This window comes from Furipterus horrens, unplaced genomic scaffold (genome assembly GCF_987537825.1).
Source record: "Furipterus horrens unplaced genomic scaffold, mFurHor1.1.pri manual_scaffold_1, whole genome shotgun sequence".
In the NCBI taxonomy this organism is placed as follows: domain Eukaryota; kingdom Metazoa; phylum Chordata; class Mammalia; order Chiroptera; family Furipteridae; genus Furipterus; species Furipterus horrens.
The window spans coordinates 179531401-179553503 of record NW_028327171.1 but is presented as its reverse complement, the minus strand read 5'-3'; the positions used below and the strand labels follow the sequence as shown (position 1 = coordinate 179553503).

Below are 22103 nucleotides of genomic sequence, written 5' to 3'. Positions count from 1 at the left end.
GATATGTGTTATGATTTGGCTTAGTAGCTAATGTTAGGGAATTTTACATTGCACAATTCTCCAGAAGTATGACTTCCTGAATCAAGAGCCAAAGCTAATAGATGTTTCCCTAGTGGATTGGCCAATCTTTTAGTGAACATGATTAGAGTCAACAGTCTGCAGTTAGTTTGGGAGATTCGTTTTTGTTGTTATTGTTTTGATTTTATTTGTAAGTCAGCCTGTGTTCCTAATATTAATTTACTTAACATATGCAAAATGTTTTGCTTCATTTTCTCATATTTTATCTTTATATTTGATATGTTTAAAAAATAATCTGAAAATTTGACTCTTGTAACAGAACGTCAGGCACTGTTTTGGTGTCAAAACAGTTTTAATGATAAAAAGGGTGGGGGGGCTTTGTAGCATCCTTGATTGAAAAATGTTGAAAAGCATTGGTCAATAACCAGTTTAAACAAAAACAGCTAAATAACTCAGCTAAGTTACATTTGGCTGGTGGTAATTAGGACAAAGTCATAGCAAAAGTAGCCTAAGTAATGAGACAATTTATCTCACTTTATGCAAAGTACAGAGATAGGACACTTCAAGACTGGTTAATTCAACACAAATCCAGGTTTTCCCATTATTTTATTTTCATCATTTACAGCATTTCATCTTTATCTCAGGCTAGTTCTCCTGAAAAAAAAAATTTTTTTAAAGTACCCCATCCCCAACCCTGGATGATAGCAAGCTTACTTTCTCTCTATTCTCATTGGCCAGAGCTTTATCATGTAAAACTACCTAAAACAATCACTATAATAAAAATGGGCTCACCATAATTATGTGGATTAATGAAGAGTTTATTATTTACAAATGTATTCTTTAGCAGTGCATAGGTTATTTAACCCTAAGAACTGAATTATGAATATATTCAATGAAAAGTGACAGAGAATGGGTGTTGCATAAGCAAACAAGATGACTGAAATAGCATTTTTTAAAGTTTAACATACATCTATAATCTTATTGACTTAATGTATTTTCCTTTATTAAAGTATATTTTTCTGCATAAACACCAATTTTTGCTTAGTTGATCTCTATCTGCTATGTGATTTACACATACTGTATTTACTTGTCATTAACACAAGTTATTATATATAATCTTCATTTCACAGATAAAAATATTAAATCTCAAAGATGTTTAAAACTCTTTACTAGTTAACAACTACAAAGCACCCTACTGATATTCAAACTATATCATTCTTATTCCTTTTATCCATTCTTTTTATTTTATTTTATCATGTGGTCTTGCCCTACATATGAAATATTAACATACTTATTTTTTCCATTCATCTATTTTTAATCCTTAAATTATTCTGAAAGAAAAAGTAGTAGTATTTGGCCCTCCCTGGAAATCTGCACCACATCTCTCTCTGTAGAACAGCAGATGACCTGTGTCTGTACAGGTGTCAACCCATGTCAAGTCAGGCAAGTCAGTCTTGACCAGATGCTAATGTGACTCCATTATTGTCCATTCAATAGGAGTTTCAGGAGCAGTTTTATTAACATGGAATATTAGTAGGTTTTCTGAGAAGTGAGGATGGAAAAAGGAATAAATAATAAGGTGAATATTTATTGTCTTCTCTAATAAAAGATTAATTTATAATTGAATATTATGTTCACTTTAATTCATATGATTTCAAATAATTTCAGTTTATACCTTTGTTTTAAATTTCTCCAGTGGCTTTTACATTTATAAAAATTAATTTTTATAGATTCCTTAATGCATTGATTTGTTCCAGAAATATTTATTGAGCTTCTATTAGGTACCAGGCAGAACAGATATAATTTTTGCATTTAAGGACAGAGAAAACAGATAGTAAACAAATAAGCATACATTGTGTTACATAGGAATAAGTGCAGTAATTAAAAACAAAAATGTGAGAGGAGAACCTAATTGTGGAGCTATTTTTTTCTTTCAGGTGCAAAAGGAAAGATGGTGAGTCCTGACCAGTGTGGCTCAGTTGTTAGGGTTCTGTACCACAAAGTGAAAGGTCACCAGCTTGATTCCCAGTCAGAGCACACGTCTGAGTTGTGGATTTGGTCCCCATTTGGGACATGTACAAGAGGCAAACAATCAGTGTTTCTCTTGCACATCAATGTTTCTCTCCCCCTCTTTCTCGCTCCTTTCCCCTTTCTCTAAAAATAAAAAAAAATAGAATCTTAATAAAAAAGGAAGGACTCTTGAGAAAATTCCATTTGAGCGGAGTTTTGATATAGAACCAGTATTTCCATAGGATTTACATGGCTAAGTCAGAACATGATTCCATGCTGCTGTTGAGAATGTTTCTACATCTTTTCCATAATAGTGATGACTGATTATTTTTCTAAAATCTTGTTACAAATGTCATATACGTGGCATCCAAACCCTTAGAATCTTTTTCTACAAACTTTATTATTCAAAATTATGAAAAAATCTCCAATTTTAAAATAAAACTTTCAAGTTATTTCATAGCTCACTCAACAAACTAGCTCAGAGAAAATTATTCCTGAGTTTCAACTTATAAGAATTGAGGTACAGAGCAGTGCCTTCTGCTCTCTAACATGATTTATGAATGCAGTTGAGGAATTACAGTGAGGATCTATTTTACCAGTTTATACCTGTGCGGAAAGGAAATAATTGGCTTATGTATTAAAAAGAAGACTCTAGAGTTCATGCATCTTCTCCCATGGCCTGATAAAAGAGAAGTGACCTTTGTTCTTAGACAAATTTACTAAAGAAGTTTAGAGGCACTTTAAAAAACTGGGTCTTATTAGGGGCTGAATCATATTCACACCAAAATTCATCATCTGTAGAAGCTATAACCCCCAGTGTAATTGTATTTGGACATTTGGACAGGGCTTTTAGAAAGTAATTAAGGTTAAATTAGGTAATAAGGGTGATGTCCTAATCTGATAGGATTTATAAGAAGAGGAAGAGAGAGATCTATATATATATATATATATGTATCCATACCAAGGAGAGGCCATGTGAAGACATAAAGGGGATAGGGTGCCTGCAAGCCAAGAAGACAGCTCTCACTGAGAACTTGATCAGCCAGCACCTTTGTCTTGGAGTTCCCAGACTCAAGAACTGTGAGAAATAAATTTCTGTTGTTTAAGCCACCTAGCCTCTGGTATTTTGTAATGATAACCTCAGTAGACTAAGACTGCTCCTACAAACTTTATACACAGAATCACTTTTATCACTACGTAGTAAAGATCCATTTTAAGTCTTAGCTGGTTTGAAGTGAAAGCAAAGAAAAACCACCTCCAAGTGGGTCTAATTCAGATTTTGTGCCAAAGTTTAAACCTGGAATATATCATTAAAGGTTGCCCATCTTTAACACTGAAGCTCTTTTGTTCTTTTTTAAATTTTTTATCAGCTGGCCTATCAACATAAACTTCATTTATACCATTGTATGCTCAGAGTTCAAAAAAACTTACCCTACCAACATGGTTGAGAATATAATTCCATTGTAAGATGGTGATCGCTTTAATCAAAATCTGTAGTGCCTTTTTCAAAGCTTTACTTTCCATTTTTATGACAGCAAATCACAGCAATCAATCCACAATTTAATGTATAATTTGTATTAATATTTAAATTTCCTTTGCCAACACTTTTTTAAATCTGACCATATAAAACAATGATATTTATTCTGCCACTTACAAGCTATTTTCTTGGAAAAGTTATTTTATCATTTTGAATCACTATGTCCTCTATCAAATGAGGATAACAGCATTATCTTAGGGTGAGTGTGAGATAGAAATGAGAAAAAAATAATAAAGGTCCGTTAATATAAACTGCCATTTGCATTATGATTTATTCTTATTAACATAACAAACTGATTTAACCATCCTATCATAAGAAAAATGATTTAAAAACAGGCATCTGGAGAGACCATCTAAACAAAGACTTAATCTGCAATATGAAAATTAATCCCAGATAATTCAAAAGCTGACTATAATGACATGTTTGAAATGGGGCTTTAATAAAATAGGAATTTCCTCTTTTTATCTCTGGTATTTAGCCAAGATTTGGGTGTGTGTGTGTGTGTGTATATATATATATGGTTTCTATTTCCTCTAAAGTTTTGGAAAAAAGAAAAAGCAGATTTTCAAGTACCTCTATTAAAGAGTTTCTCTTGTGTGGTAGCCATGTTCTAATTTATTCACTCAGGCTTTGACTTCTGGGTGAACGTCTGGGTCTCGTGCTTTGGTGTTCTTCTCTAAGTGGTTAGCTAGGGCCTGGGCCAAAAACTAACTTCCCATAGATCTACAAATGGATAGAGTGATGTGGAAATATTTACACAGTAATAAATATAATCATTAAACAAGTATAGACTTTATGCCAGGAATAGAAAACATGTTGGCAACTCACTGAAGCAAAAATTATAATAATGATCACATTAAAAAGTGATATTAGTTTTTGAGTTTTAGGATTAGCCAACCAGAAAAATCCCATTTTTATCCTGTAGCTCCTTTGATAATATTGCCAATCATCTTCTTTAAGTCATAATAAAGATAATATTTCAGAGAGAAATGAATATAGAATGATATAAGTAATTAATATATTTAATTATAATTTCCTGAATTAGATTTGGTCTCTTGTCCATAAATCTTGCTTATTTTAAGGATGCTTTGAAAAATTCCAGGATCTAGTCCTACCTGTCACTTATTAGCCATAAGCATATACTATTGGAAAACAAGCCATGTATCGCCAACATTAATTTAGTATACCTTCTCCATTGTCTGCAGAGCATTATTGTCAAAACACAGTAACCTAATAAATAAGAAACCACTTTAAAAGATGTCATTACAAAAAATGATGTTTTATAATTATATATCTTTGTACTTCTAATGTAATTCCTGAAAATAAATATGCTATATATACCATGTAGCCAGAACCTCATAATATTTAATCTTAATGTTAGCTGCTTTTTTTTAAATTGAATTAATTGATGTGACATTGGTTAATAAAATTATATAGGTTTCAGGGATACAATTCTGTAATATATCATCACTATATTGCATTGTGTGTTCACCACTCCAAGTCAAGTTTCGTTCCATCACCATGTAGCTTGTTTATAACCTCTGCTACCTTCCCCACTCCTTTTCCTCTGATAATCACCATACTGATATCTGTGTCTATGAGTTTTGTTTTCTGTTTTTGCTTAATCCCTCCACCTATTTTACCCAACCCCACAACCTCTTTCTCCTCTGACAGATGTCAGTCTGTTCTCTATGAGACTTTTTCTATTTTATTTGGTAGTTTAGTCTGTTCATTAGATTTCACAAATGAGTGAAATCTTATGGTACTTGCCTTTCTCTGACTGGCTTATTTCACTTAGCACAATGCTCTCCAGGTCCAACCATGCTATCACAAAGGGTAAAATTTTCTTCTTTTTTTAAGGCCCAGTGGTATTCCATTGTGTAAATGAACCACAGCTTTTTTATCCATTCACCCATTGGTGGACACCTGGGCTGCTTTCCAATTGTGGTTATTGTAAATAACCCTGCAATGAACATAGGGGTGCATATACCTTTTTGAATCAATGTTTCAAGTTTCTTTGGATGTATTTCCAGAAGTAGAATTGCTGGATCATAAAACAGTTTCTTTTTTTTTTCAGTCTTTTATTTATGTATTTATTCATTTATTTATTTGGGGGGGGAAGCTTCATTTTTGAGGTAATTCCACACTGTTTTCCACAGTGGCTGCACCAATCTATATTTCCACCAATAGTGTTGGAAGGTTCCTTTTGCTCCACATCCTTGCCAACACTTATTGTTTGTTGATTTATTGATGATAGTCATTCTGACAGGTATGAGGTGACATGTCATTGTGGCTTAAAGTGCTTCTCTCAGATGATTAGTAATGGTGAGCATCTTTTCATATGTCTATTGGCCATCTGCATGTCCTTTTTGGAGAAATGTCTATTCAGGTCTTTTGCCCATTTTAAAATTGGATTTTTTTTATTTTAGTGTCACAGATAAATAATCCTGATGCCAAAATAATGCTTATAGTGATTGCTCCATGTCCCAGGAATATGGGACCCAGGGGGAAGATAACAAAGAGATAAAGAAGGCTCTGTACTGACTTGTTAGGGTTTGGTATGTGGTAAACAAACAGTCACACAGCATTAGACTTCTCTTGGGAAACTACTTAAACATTTACATTCCTACAACTTATTTATTCAAAAAATACTCTCGTCCTGAGAAAATCTGTCTCTCATACCTCTCACTGAGATTATGCAACTATCCATCCAAAAACAAGGGAGTGGAGGGATTGAGCAAAGTGGAAAAAGGACTCATGGACATGGTTAACAGTGGTGATTGTGGAGGGAAAGGGATGGAAGGGGGTTAAATAGTAATGGAAGAAAACACAATAAAAATATGTAAGTAAAAAAAAGCTTGGAAGTCTAGTAAGAACTACATTTAAGATGAATATGTGCAGACCCTAGTTACTATGAACATTTTTTTTCTGCTGAAAATATTACTTATAAAAAGTAAAATTGAAAACATAAAAAGAATTTATAAAACTATTGAATTCCTGTAGGCATTTTTGTCTCCTTCCATTATAGTTTTATTCTGTTTTCTTTCTTCATTCATTATCCTTGGTATTACAGTGCTGCAAACTCACCCAGAATGAGAAACAGTCAAGAAAGCATATAGGTGATAGATAAAAACCAGCTCCAGGTTTTAGTGGGCAGAGGGTAGGCACCCTAGGGATCAGCCAAATTGAGTGGATAGAAGTAATAAACACCAAGAGAATAACATTAGCTACTGCTGAGCAGAAAATTGGAATTATTCTTCAAGTTATATTTTTTCTCTTTCCCTGATTGTCTCTTCTCCTGTCTTTCACGATACACCATAAACATAGAAGCAGCCAAAATGAAATGTCTTCCTTTTAGATATGGCAAAGTATTAATTTTGCTTAGAGATTAATAGTAAAACTTTTAAAAAGAAAATACAACAATATGTGATAAAGAAAAACTGGACTAGGAAGTTTAAATTATATAAGCATCATGCTGATCATATATACATAAACACAATATATGATTTTCCAAATTAATTTAAAGATGATAAAATAAGGGGAGTGTATCCCCAAACTGTCTACAACTTGTATCATGCCTTTCCGAAACTGATGTACTTGAAATCTAATGCTATACTTCTAGCCTACTATTCATCTTTTCTGTAATCTGTGAGCTTTTTTGCTCTTTGAATCCTGCCATAAATCCTCATCCACATCAATATCCACCACCATTCCTTTGAGCTCTTCTCTTCTTTGCAGTCACCAAAGTCAAATTATGAAAATATTTCTAGCTCCAATGGACTTGGATCCCTTTTTCATTTTTGGCTTCTCACTTTCTAGATTTATACAGACCACTTCTCTTTTTTTCACAAATTCTCTTGAGACTATTAATATAAGTAAATGGTGAAATTGCATATAATATTTTTTCAGAAATTTCTTAATAATGCTTGATAGACAATTTGCATCCTGTTATAACTCATTCTTTCTTGCCTTCATGATTATCAAAAGTTGTCATAAAATTAACCCTGGCAAATACAAATTAGAGAAAAACAACTTTCCCAGGTGACATAGGCTTTCTTTAATCTCACCTCTAGACTTAAAACCACAAAATCTTCTAGGAGAAAATAATCTTTGTTAATTTTACCTTACAAGCATGTTCCAAATCCTTCCTAACCTTTACCTATCCATAAATGACAATAAACAGATATTTTTAAAAATAAATTTACACACCCTTCACCCATTTTCCCCACCCAGCTTCCTGCCTCTGGCAACCACCAGTCTGTTCTCTGAATCTATGAGCTTAATTGTTTTTTATTCCATTTATTCGTGAGATTATATAACATTTGTCTTTCCCTGTCTGACTTATTTCCCTTAGCATAATGTCTTCATTCCTCCATCAGTGGACACATCAGTTGTTTTCACACCTTGGCTATTATAAATAATGCTGCTATGAACATGGGGGCACACAGATCTTTTCAAATTAGTGTTTTTGTTTTCTTCGGATAAATACTCAAATGTGGAATTGCTGAATAATATAGTAGTCATATTTTCAAATTGTAGAAAAATCTCCATACTGCTTTCCACAGTGGCTGTACCAATCTGTATTCCCACCAAGAGTGCATGAGGGTTCCCTTTTCTCCACATCTGTTTCAACTCTTACTATGTATTTCTTGTCTTTTTAATAACAGCCATTCTACAGGTGTGCAGTGGTAACTCATTGTAGTTTTGATTTGCATTTCCCTGATGATTAATGATATTGAACATCATTTCATGTACCTGTTGGCCACCTGTATGTCTTCTTTGGAAAAATATTCGAATCTTCTGCCCATTTTTTAATCAGACTTTATATTTTTGCTATTGAGTTGTTTGAATTCTTTATGTATTTTGAATATTAACTCCTTATCAGATAGGCAATTTGCAAATATTTTCTCCCATTTAGTATGTTAATTTTTCATTTTGACGATAGTTTCCTTTGTTGTGCAGAAGTTGTGTAGTATGATATAGTCCCACTTATTTATTTTTTCTTTTGTTGCTTTTGCTTTTGGTGTCAGATTCAAAGAATCATTGCCAACACCCATTCAAGGAGCTTCCATTTATGTTTTCTTCTAGGAGGTTTATGGTTTTAGGTCCTATGTTCAAGTCTTAAATCCATTTTGAGTTGATTTTTGTGTATGGTGTAAGATAGTGATCCAGTTTCATTCTTTTACATGTGGCTGCTCAAATATATATTGCAATATTTTTACTTTTTATTTTGTTAATGTGGTGTATCACCTTGACTGATTTGTGAATGTTGAAGCATCCTTGGATTTCTGGAATAAATCCCACTTGATTATGCTGTATGATTCTTTTAATATATGGCTGAGTTTGATTTGCTAATATTTTGTTGAGCATTTTGCATCTACATTCTTCAGAGATACTGGTCTATGGTTTTATTTTCTTGTGTTGTCCTTGTCTAGTTTTTATATCAGGGTAACACTGGCTTCATAAAATTAATTGGAGAGAGTTACCATCTCTTCTATGTTTTTGGAAAAGGTTGAGAAAGATTAGTATTAGTTTTTCTTTGGATGTTTGATAATGTTCACCAGTGAAGTCATCTGGTTCTGGACTTTTGTTTGTTGGGATGTTTATGAATACTGATACCATCTACATACTAGCAATCAGTCTGTTCAGATATTCTATTTCACCATGATTCAGTTTTGGTAGGTTGATTTTTTCTAGGAATTTATATGTTGGCATATAATTATTCATAGTAGTTGTATGATCCTCTGTATTTATGTGAAATCAGTTTTAACATCTCTTTTATTTCTGTTTTTATTTATCTGAGTCACTCTTTTTCTTGGTGAATCTAACTAAAAGATTATCAATTTTGTTTACGTTTTCAAAGAATTAGCTCTTAGTTTCATTGATTCTCTCTATTGTCTTTTTGTTTCTATTTCAGTTACTTCCACTCTAATCTTTGTTATTTCCTTTCTTCTATTAACTTTGGGACTTTTTCTAGTTCTTTGAGGCATAAAGTTGTTTTTTTGAGAGTTTTCTTGTTCCTTGAGGTAGGCATTTCTCACTATGATATTCCTTTTAGAACTGCTTTTGCTGCATTCCACAACTTTGATATGTTCCATTTCCATTTTCATTTGGCTCAATGTATTTTTTATCTTCTGACTTCTCCTTTGACCCATTCTTGTTTCATACTTTTGTGGTTGGAAAGATGCTTGATATGATTTTAATCCTCTTAAATTTATTGAGACATGTTTTGTTGCCAAACGTATTATCTGTTTCAGTAAATGTTCATGTGCACTTGAGAAGAATGTGTTCTGTTTCTTTTGAATGAAATGGTCTGTATATATCTGTTAAGTCCTCTGCTCTAAATGTGTTTAGTGTTGATGTTTCCTTATTGATTTTGTCTGGATGAGGTATTCATTGATATAAGTAGGATATTAAAATCCTTTACTATTGTATTTCTGTCTATTTCTCCTTCTAGGGCTTTTAATATTTGCTTTACATATGTAGGCATTCCTATATTGGATGTATAAGTATTTATAAATGTTATATCCTCTTGTTGGATTGACCTTTTGTCACTATGAAACACTCATCTTTGTCTCCTTTTACAGTTTTTGTTTTAAAATATCTTTTGTATATTATAAATATAGCTACTTCAGGTTTCTTTTGGTTTCTGTTTGCATGGAATATCCTTTTTCATCCCTTCACTTTCAGTCTGGGTGCATCCTTACATCTAAAGTGAGTCTTTTACAGGCAGCCTATAGATGGGACTGGTTTTTTTTATGCAATGAGCAGCCACTCTTTCTTTTTATTGGAAAATTTGGTCTATTTAAAGTTAAAGTAAATATTGATAGGTATGCGCTTATTGCCATTTTATTAATTGTTTACTGGCTGTTTTTGTGGTTCCTCTCTGTTCCTCTCTTCTCTGATTCTTTGTGGATTGATGGCTTCATTAGTGGTATACTTACATTTCTTTGTCTTTATCTTTTGTGCATTTGCTATAGGTTTTTGCTCTTTTATAGGTATATGTTGTTATATATAAACCTCATGGTACCCACAAAGCAAAAAATACATTTATCTTTCCTAATTATCTATATTCTAATTGCTCCTTTTTTTTCAGTTGTCTCTCCTACACTCTTGCCATCACTTTTGATTGGATTTCAGCAATCACCTTTGTCTTCTTTCTTTGATCTGGACAATACCTATCACTTGAGCAAAATTTTATAAATATGACATCTACTCTTTTTGTGTTACATTTTCTTTTTCATTTCTCTCTGAACAAAATTTTAAGTGAAATATTTCATACCTTTAGAAAAGTGGAATAAGCAAAACAAAGTGTGCAATTAGAAGACATATGGCGCATGGCCATTTCATTGTATTTGCTTTTAATCTATTAAATTTTGATGCGGTTGATAAAAATAAACAAAACTGCGTGGGTATATCCAGAAGTCCATATCGCAATCTAATTTTAGCTCACAAAGCTTATCCTAATTTATTCATCACCTATTACTTGTCAGTCATTATTTTTTATTGAACATAAAATTGTGAATATTATATAAAATATCTTTACTAAAAATAGAATGTCTTTTAGTTATGGAGACAGTAAGCATGTAAGTAAATTAATATATAAGGGGCAATATGTGCTATTCAAAAAACAAAGCAAGACATTGCTGGTAAGGATGTAAAATTGTGTAGCTCACTGTTCTGGAAACCAGTCTGGCAGTTCCTCAAATGACTAAACAGAATTACCATCTGATCTAACAAATTCTATTCCTAGTTGTATATGCTCAAGAATAATGAAAACTTATGTTCACACAAAAACTTGTGCACAAATGTTTATATTTATTATTCATAATATTCAAAAAGTAAAAAAAGCACAAATGTTCATATGCTAATGAATGGAAAAATAAATTGTGATATAGTTATACAATATAACTTTTCGGCAGTAAAAAGAAATAAAGTGCAGATATGTGTTACAGCATAGATACACCTTGAAAACAGTATACTAACTGAAAGAAGTCAAGCACAAAAGGTTATACTATTCTACTTACATGAAACATCTATAATTAAGCAATATATAGAGATAGAAAGTAGAGTATTTGTTTTTAAGGAATTTGGGGAAGAAGATATTGTGTGGGAGGTGGTATGGCTAAAGGGTGGGGAATTTCCTTTTGAGTAATGAAAATGTTCTAAAATTGATTGTGACAATGTTTGTACAGTTTTGAAGATGGATATACTAGTAGTTTTTGAATCATCAAAAATCAAAACTATTAATATTAAAAATGGGTGCTCATCAAAAGATATTTGTATGAAAATGAAAAGGTAAACCACAGACCTATATGAAAAATTTTCAAGGTATATTTTTGGCAAATAACTAAATCATAATATATAGAAACTTTCTATAACTCAACAATGAAAAGATTTTAAAACCTTTGAAATGAAGCCAGATTATTGGAATAGAGAATGACAGAGGAACTGTTGGTGATTTTTTTAACTGGTGCTCAAAGAAGATCTTTTAGAGGAGCAGATATCTGCAAGGGTTCTGACCAAAAGAAGGGAGCCTGCCATTCCAAAACTGTGTAGAACAGTGTTTCCACAACAGGAAATAGCAATTTCAAAGTACTAAATCTCGAATGAGTAGGGTTTGTTCCAGAACCAGCAGTTTTAATAGAGCCGAGGGATTAGTGGGCAGTGTCCAGAAAGCTGAGTAATTTTGTAAAGATGGACTGGAAGTAACATTGAAAGGGGGGAGAGGAATAACTTAATGGACACCCTTTCCTTGGTGAAATGATTTTGCCTCATGATGACAATGGTGCAACAAAACAGCCTAGTTCCTGCTTTATGTCTCTAACTGCTCTGTTACAGGTACATTTAAAATGTCAAGTGCAATCAATCCAGAACTGAATTTATCCCTACTACACACAATACTTATATTAGTTTACTTAGTTGTGTGACTAGCACAACAATTTGCTTCAGATATACTTGAATTCTCTGTCCTTCATATCCTGTATCTAGTCAATTTTATCAATACTTAATTCAAAAGGTCTCTCACAGCTGTCCTTTTCTTACAGTTCTACCGATGGCCTGTGTTCAAAATTTCAATCTGATCCTCTGAAACATTCTAGCTGTTAATTCCACTTATAATTTTGCCATTTCAACATCTTTCCATATACCCTGGATTTTATGAAAGCACAACTCACATCATATTTTTTATATATTTTTGGGTTCAGAAAAATATACTGAGTTTTCCTTATCTCTAACATTATTTCTCATGATATATTCCAAAAATACTTTATGGGAATATAGTCCCTTGTCATATAAGTTTGGAAATGCACTTATTTAGCACAAAGCTTTGAAGCCAATTCACCAAAGAAAGGTGCCCAACCCAAGAACCAGTATGACCACTTATTTATCATGGTGCAAAAATTATACTTGATTTTTAAAAGAAGATAATGGAAAATATTTTAGCTTCGATTTTAAAGAAGACACTAACAATTTCCATCTGTTAAGTTTTCTTTAAAACAAACTGGTTCTCTACAGTAGATAAATTTAAATAAATGGCTAGAGCATTCTTGACTGAACTGTCACAACTTATCTTGATATGTCACACATAACAAATGGTTTTCTTGAAGGAGATATTTGAAAGAAACCAAGAGAAAATTCCACCTACCATACGTTTAACTAATTAAGAATACGCTGGTGTTATAAATATACCCAGCCGCTGATTAATCACCATTCTTGTGCTATTCATGAACTTCATTAAGCTGGCTTCTATGTTAGAAAATTTTAAATAAAACATAAGACTTGTATTATTGAACAGTTACAAAATTTACAAGAAGGAATGCACATTGAAAATTTTTGCAAGTACCTTAGCAAGTGAAGCTATAGTTGTTTGGACAATAAAATATCAAACAAATGGGAAGTAAGTAAAATAGTAAAAACTGTTTTTGTAGAAAAAAAATGCTAAATAAGTTTTAAAACAGGAAAATGTTGTCAAACCGTAAGGAAAATACTCTGGCTATACTTTTAAACTGATGGATGCTGAGATATTGACCTATTGGCTATATCTAGGTAATGGTTTTCTAAGTCATCATATTTTCAAGCAGATCATCATGATGTGAAGTAAGACTGAAACAACAACCAAAACTCCACCAAGTGCTGTGTATCATCACAGTTATTATTGTCTAAGGAGTGTAACGGCAATGCTGGTGTTCAGCTTCCTGACACTAGACATTTCTTTTTTTTTTTTTTTTTCCAGATTTAATGTGTTTTATTGATTAAATTATTACATTTGTGTCAATTTCCCTTCCCTCTGCTCCCCTCCACCCGGTGGCCCCCCTCCCTCCAGTTGTCCCCCCCTTTTAGATTATGTCCATTAGTTGTGCATACAGTTCCTCCCAACCTCTCTTCGTCTATTCCATTCCCTCCTACCTTGATCCCCAATTCCTATATCATCTCCCTCCCTTTCCCCATTCCCCCTCCCTGTTGACCTCCCCCCAATATGCTTCCCATACCCACAGTTCCTCTTCCACTCTCGTTGCCTATTTAGTTTGCCTTTGTTTCATCTCCCTAGCTTCTGTTTTTTTTTTAAATCAGTCCCTTTAACATCTCATATAACAGTGGTTTGGATCTAATGAACTCTTTCAGTTTTATTTTGTCCTGGAAACACTTTCTCTGTCCTTCTATTCTGAATGACAATTTCGCTGGGTAGAGTATTCGTGGTTGTAGGTTTTGGATTTTCATTACTTTGAATATTTCTTGCCAGTCCCTTCTTGCCTGCAGGGTCTCCCTTGAGAAGTCAGCTGATAGTCTAATTGGGACCCCTTTGTACATAATTCTTTTCTTCTCTCTTGCTGCTTTTAAGATTCTCTCTTTATCTTTAATTTTTGACATTTTGATTATAATGTGTCTTGGAGTGGTTCTCCCTGGGTCCAGTCTCTTGGGAACTCTCCTTGCTTCCTGGACCTGCAGGTCTATTCCCTTCCCCAAGTCTGGGAAGTTCTCCTTTATTATATTTTCACTCAATTTTTCAAGTTCTAGTTCATCTTCCTCATTCTCTGGCAAACCAATGATTCTTATGTTGGGCCTTTTATAGCTGTCCCAGAGGTTTCTGATCCTTTCATTGTTGCTTCCCATTTCCTCTCGCTGCATTGGTTGACTGCTTGTTCCTTCTCCATATTCCAGTTTGTTGAAATGAACTCTGGATTTTATTTCCTTTCCTTCTGTCTCGTATGCGGTTTTGTTCCTTTCGTTATGAAAGTTTTTCGCTTCTTTCATATCTTTTTCCTGCTCTTTTGTGAATTCTGTAAGCCACCTGATAACAATGGCCCAGAACTGAGCCTCTGACAGGTTTCTTATCTGTTCATCTGTCAGGTTCTCTATCTGCTGCCTGGTGAGTTGTGTTACCGGTATTTCTATAGTTGCCTGCCTCATTTTGACAGATGCGTTTTGTTTTCTTGGGCTGGCTATCGGGGGCAGTGCCTGTGTACGTGTCACAAATTAGCGACCGGCGCCTGCCTGTCCGCGACCTATTTCGCAGCCCTGTGGTGCTTTCTTTGGGGGCGGGGGTCCAAGATGGATTCACACAGTTATTCAGCTAGGAGACCGGGATCCGTCCTCCCGCCCCCCTGGGCCTCACTGTTCAAGGCGATGCGGCGGCCGCTCTCCCCAGCGCCGGAGTCGCGCACCGCCAGGGGCTTGGCCGCCGGGACTCCTCGCCGGGGTCGCGCACCGCCAGGGGCTTGCGCAGCCGGGATTCCTCGCCACCCGCCGCTCCGGGTGCGTCCGCAAACAGCACTGCCCTCTTTAACTCTTACCTGCCCAAGTGGCACCGCTGGTTTATAACTTCATATGTTGGACTTCCGTGTAGTTTTATTTTCTGGAATTTCTAGTTATCCTTTGTTTTGAAGTAGTTGTATTCCTCTATAGTTGTAGAGGGAGACCTAGCGTGTCCGTCTAAGCCTCCATCTTGGCCGGAAGTCCCAACTTCAAACCTGCCTTTCTAGCCGTAGATTGTTCCACCTTCTCTAGAATGAATGAGCTTATGACCTTTTGACCTAATCTGTCTGAGCTGGCTTCTGATCCTTACAACCAAGGAAAGTCTAAAACTACTAAAATTAAACAGTACTCTAGGCCACCAGTTTTAGAGAGAGTAACTTGATGGATTTAGATACCAAGTTCTCACCATGTTCTTTAGCAGGAACCCAACCTCAGCCTGCTCCCTAAGCGCTAAGATAGAAAGATATGTATTTTACACTCAAAGTATAACAGGTTGTATATCTCAAAGAACCCAACGGAAACAGAAGAGTCGCTGAAAAATACTTTTCAAAGATAAGATAAAGATTAGAAGTTTAGCTAGTAGACTCTTCATATAAATATATGCACGTATGCATATACATATATATATATATATATATCTGTGGATTCAAGTAGTTTATAATGTTGTTTCAAGGTATGTAATAACACTGCTACCAGCTAAAATTTAAATATATCTTAACATTTGCAAACTGTTGCAAGAAAATAGGTTATATGTTCATTAGTGATTTTAATGAAGCTTAAAGCAAAATGGCATTTATTACTTTATTATTTATTAAAAAGATCTCCACACCATATGGTGTATATTGTAGCTATATTCACTCTATGCATAAACAGAGAATTCTCTAACTTATTTTTAATAGAATATCTGTTCCTGCATTTGTGAATGTTCACTGCTAAGAGCTCTCTTTCCTTCCAGGCTGTGGCAGCATTAGTGGCTGACATGTGCAATGCTCCTTCCCCTTCCCTCCCTGTAATGTTATATGAACATTACACATTTCCTCTCACCTTCAAATCCAAAGAAGAAATGGCCTTTAAAAAAATTTAAAGATACTTTTCCATTACTTTGTGTTATGGATCTTTAAATCATTTTGAAACAGGAAATATCACTCTGCTGCTAAAATTTGTTTCCCCTAGAAAGGAAATGTGTTAGTTCATCAGCTAAAGTCACTTTTCTATGGAACTCTTGTATCAGACATCTCCCCAAACTGAGGGTGAAAGAACTGGGATAAAGGCCTGGCTAGAGTGTTAGACATTTCTTTTTTCAGCATCTCTGTTTGCTGTTTCATAGAAAACTTGGTTAGGAAATTGGTTATACACTTGAAACCTTGTATGGTTTTGTGAACCAGTGTCACCACAATAAATTATTTTTAAAAATAAAACAAATGCATTATAAGGGAACAAAGATGAAAAACTGGGAAATGTGTTTCTTATTTTTTTCTTTATTAACTCCTTTTTATTATTGTTATTCAATTACAGTTGTCCCAATTTTTGCCCCTTTGCCCTCCTCCACCCAGCCCACTCACTGCTCCTACAGTCAATCTCCACACGATGTTTCCTTTTTTAAAAGAAAAATCAAACCAGAGGGAAAGGCAGATCAGGAACTGAAAGTTGCATTAATAAAATAATAGAAAAATGCAAGAAAAATTAAGATATAATTATTATTGATTCAGAGAGAAGAATAGCTGTGAGAAAGATGTGGCAAACAGAATTGCATATGAAAATGGATCATAATACATACTTAGCTATGTTGACCAGCAATTACCCATGTCTCTTAATTATTGCCATTGTAACTGATTTTTAAAAAATAATTTATTTGTTTGTTTTATTTTTAGAGAGAGGGGAAAGGAGAAAGAGAGGGAGAGAAACATCACTGTGTGGTTGCCTCTCACTTGCGCCCCTGACTGGGGACCTGACGTGCAACCTAGTCATGTGCCCTGACTGGGAATTGAACCAGCTATACTTGGCTCACAGGTCGACCGCTCAATCCGCTGAGCCACAGCAGCCAGGTTTAACTGGTATTTTTAAGGTTACAATATGACCTGTGTACTTGAATATTATTACATATACTCACTGAATATGTATGTCATAGTATTTGTGGACAGAGATGTACGAGAATACCCATTAGAGGACAAAATCGCCCTTTTAAAAATTTTTTAAGTATATTTTATTGATTATGTTGTTATAGTAGTTTCAATTTTTTTCCCCTTTAATCCCTTCTGCCCAGTACTCTACTTCCCTCCAGCAATCCCACCTCCCTTAGTTCATGCCCGTGGGTCGTGCATATTAAGTTCTTTGGCTTCAGCCATTCCTATATTATTCTTAACTTCCCCCTATCACTTTTGTACCCACCGATTATGCTTCTTAATCCCTGCACCATTTCCCCATTTCTCTCCCTCCCCCCTCCCAGCTGATAACCCTGCAAATGACCCCCATACCTATGATTCTGTTCCTATTCTGGTTTGTTTAGTTGAATTTTGTTTTTATTTTTTAGATTCAGTTGTTGATAGTTGTGAATTTGTTGTCATTTTAGTGTTCATAGTTTTGATCTTCTTAAGTAAGTCCCTTTGACATTTCATATAATAATGGCTTGGTGATGATGTGTTCCTTTAGCTTTACCGTGTCTAGGAAGCACTTCATCTGCCCTTCCATTCCAAATGATAGCCTTGCTGGATAGAGTAATTCTAGTTGCCAGTTGCCTTTCATCACATTGAATACTACTTGCCAGTCCCTTCCTGCCGGCAAAGTGTCCTCTGAGAAATCAGCTGATAGTCCTTTGGCACCCCCCTGTAGGCAACTCTCTGCCTCTCTCTTGCTGCCCCTCAGGACTCTGTCTTTATCTTTCACCTTTGGCATCTCGATCATGATGCACCCTGGTGTGGTCCCCCCTGGGTCCAGCTTTCCCAGGGCCCTCCGTGCTTCCCGGACTTCTATGTCCATCTCCTTCGCTAAATTTGGGAATTTTTCCTCATTTTTTTCAATTCTTGCTTCCTCATACTGCACTGGTTGACTTTTTTTCTTCCCTAAGTTCCAAATCATTTTTTTGAACCCCGGTTTCCTTCCCTTCACCATTGGTTTTGTGTGGATTTTCCTTCGTTTTACTTAGCATAGCCTTCACTTCTTCTCTTATGTATTTGTCGTACTCAAACATATCTGTCAGGCATGTGAGCATGTTTGTCACCAGTGTTTTGAATGTTGTCTCTGTTAGGTTGTCTACCTCCTCATCTGTTAGGTTGGCTATCTCCTCGTCATTTAGTTCTCCCACTGGAACCTTGATCCATTCCCCCTTTTATGCCTTACTTCTCTGTCTCCTCATTCTGACAGGATCCTGTGTTTATTTGCCTCTGTGTCTTAGGTACAGCTGTTGCTTCTGCTATGTTGTAAGGGGCGGGGCCTTAGGGATTCATCAGTACAGGGTGACCTGTTTTACCATGTTGTGGCACTGTATGTGGGGGAAGGATCTGAGAGGGAACAATGCCACCTGCTCAGCACTCACCCCCTTTCCAGGCACTTCTACTACTTCTGTATGGGACTGGCGCCCTCTAGCTGTTGCCCTGGCCATCATTCCCAGAGTGGGTGGGTCTGTGGATGTTCTAGGACTGTGGGGGCCCTTTAAATAAGCAGACTCTGCTGAGAGATTGGCAGTTTCTGCTTCTACCCCAACCCCCACTGGTCTGCAGAGTCAGAAGCAATGAGGCTTGATTTTCCCCAGTGCTGGGACCATGAGCTGCAAGGTCCAGTGAGGAACTGGGAACACTTCCCAGGTGTCCCTAATGACTTTTAAAACATGTGACTGTGCTTTCTGCCAGCCTGCCACTGTTGCCACTGCTGCTGCTGCCACCACACCACATCCTCTCCTCCCCAACTCTGCCCCTCCTACCTGTCTGTATGAGTATTTCTTCTTTATATCTTTGTTTGCTGGACTTCCATGCAGTTTGGTTTTCTGGAACTTCTGGTAGTTTCTAGTTTTGATGTAGTTGTATTCCTTCCTAGTTGTGGAGGGAGCTGCAGCATATCTGTCAACGCCTCCATCTTGGCCGGAAGTCAAAACGTACTTTTAGGCGCATGCATATGGTTCCTACTAGTCTATTGATGATTCCATTTTAACACATTGTTTATTAGATATCTCTGGGTTTGTATTTCAGAGGAGATTGGTACAATGAAAGAAAAACAGATTTTTTGGGCTTCTGTATGTCTGCTGCTTGCTTGTGCCTCTGTCCCTCTTAATGCTGAGGAAGATGAAGAAAATCTTTATCCTGCAGAAGATGAAAAACATGCCAACATTCCAGGTAAAATGTTAAAAACATTCTTCTTTTTAAACTAGTCAAAGCTCTCAACTCTAATCCAAATATTTGATATAGATTTTTCTATTATGTAAGAAAATTAATTTTTGTCAAAGAGACATTTTTCTAAAGAAATATTTTATATGTAATGTGATGTATCAAAACAAACAAACAAAACTTTTGTCCACAAAAAGAAGCCTGGAAAATTGGAAAATTGTGAGGAGCAATATGCTCTACAAACCACCCTGTGAGCTTTGATGTCACCCTTTGGCTGGACAAATGTGAGAAGGAAAATGAAACCACAGAGACTTGAGGTTTCAGCCACTCTTTCTCTTTTTTGCCTTTATTCCCCAAATAAGAAATTCCAAGATGAGTGCAATGTGAAAATCTAGTCAAGCAGGACACCAAAAGATCAGGGCTGAAGTCAGTTCTAATCCCATAAGCTCCGTGTCTAAAAATAAAATATTAACAGTAAAATAATAGAACGAGGGAAAGACTGTAAAGTGATTATTATTATAGACTTATTTATTTCTTAAAGTCATATTTTTGGCAAATTCGTAAACCGATAGAAAACACATCATTGGTAATGGTGAGAGGTTATGAACAAAGTGATAGCTTGTATCTGTAGGAATGTTTATGAGGTACAAAGAATTTCCATAAGTACATTCTTATTGCGTATCTCTCACAGCTGTTTCAAGTGATGTTGTTCATTGTATTTTCCTTGGGTAAAGATTGAATACATACATGTCCCTGAAACTGGGGGAAGCAGTGAACCCTGGGTTCTCAAGTATCTCAGTTTCACATGGGAGGCTGGAGAGTAGACAGCTTATTTCAGTGTAAGGTGTTAAATGAAGTGATGGAGGCATGCACAGGATGTTGCTGTTGATACACAGAGGAAGAGAATTCATCTAAACTTGGCGATGGGAGAGCTGGGCATGCAGAAGTTTCCAGGTGGTACATGCTACATCACTTCCTCTGGCAACCAAAAATGAGGTGTTGGGAGCAGATCTAAAGATCTCCATTGGCCAGACCCACAGTCTGAAGCCCAGCCTCCCATGTAGGCCAAAACCAGATGAGCCCAGCTAACCAGCGGGTGAGAAGCAAACCCACTAGGATGCTCACCTTCTACTCAGAAATGAAAAGTAAAGACTTATGGTTATATACCACCAAAATATACATATATAGTTATATAAATTTTTAAAGATGAACATTATTTAATAAAATAAAAGCCATAATGTGCCTTATAAAAATAAGAATTTGGTCCTTTGAGATGAGTTCCAGTCCTTCATTTGGTTCATTTCTCTAAAGGGTTTTAATATTCTGAAGGTCTGGTAGAGAAGGAATGTGGAGGGTAAAATAAGTCCTCACAGAGAGACACCAGGCAGCCCCATCTTGGGAAGTGGGAAGTGAATGGGTCCAAGTGTCCCCAATATTCACCTAGTCCTATCTGCCTCAACTAGACTGAGTAAATGCATGTCAGTTCACCAGGAGGCTCCTGAAATTGTCGCCACAGTCAGCCAAAAAAAACAGACTTAATGTACCACTAATTAGGCCAAAGTTTCAAATCTCTGGATAAATCCAGACCAATCCCAGCTGGATAAGAAAAATTTTTATTATAAAACTAGACTTGTTGACCACTTAGCTGACTAGCTGTGCAGTCTTACCCAGTTTTGGCTAATTTGCTTTTAATTTATCTTGTAATGGAATGATCCCACATCTGGATCAATTCAGTTTTAGAGATACCATTTATCACATTATGCCAAGGTCATGGCACCATTTTATAGAATCACACTATTTAATTGACATGGTGTACTATCATTTAATAGAGAAACATACAACATTTCATTGCTCCTCTTACAAGTCAATAGTAGATTATGTTCAATCAGTCTACCAGGCAGGGAGGATGAAATAGAATAAGCTTCTCCGAAATACAAAAATGATCATAGGAAAAACAGTAGGGATAACCTTTTTAAAAATCCCTTTAGATTGGGAGAGAGAAGATTAGCAGAGAGTGTTTAGAGAAAGGCAGGTTATCTTTTATAAAAGTAGAATCGAACAGACCTAAGCTTGCATGTGTGGTTTGCCACACAGTAGCTTTGCAAAATCAGATGAGCTATGTAAACTCCCTGACTCCAGTGTCCTAATTTATAAATAAGTGATTTAATTAACTGTCTTATTGTGGTTGTTATATCAATTGCAGAAAACATCTGATGCATTTTCAGACACAGAGAAAACAAGGAGTACATGTTTATGTTCTTCCTTTCCAGAAAAATGAAAGCTTTTAGTCAGGGAGAACAGAAACACCTACTAATGAGTTGCCTTCAGCTCTAGGTTCCCAAACAAGTTCCAGGAGAATGAGGATTCTAACAGTCACAAGCACTGCATGTCCCCAAATGTTGTCATGAGCCTTCCACTTAACATTCCAGGACAGGAAGAGGGGAGAGTAAGAGTGTAATCCTCAGATG

General features: G+C 35.6%; 1 protein-coding gene across 1 annotated transcript in view; it reads left to right on the top strand.

Moving 5' to 3' along the window:
- Positions 1-22103, top strand: part of TFPI (tissue factor pathway inhibitor) — a 66711-nt gene that overhangs the window by 14436 nt on the left and 30172 nt on the right. Inside the window, exon 2 of the mRNA XM_090281518.1 lies at positions 19501-19644. Coding sequence (XP_090137644.1) covers positions 19515-19644 — 130 coding nt within the window. The 5' untranslated portion in view covers positions 19501-19514. The remainder of the gene's footprint in view (positions 1-19500; positions 19645-22103) is intronic.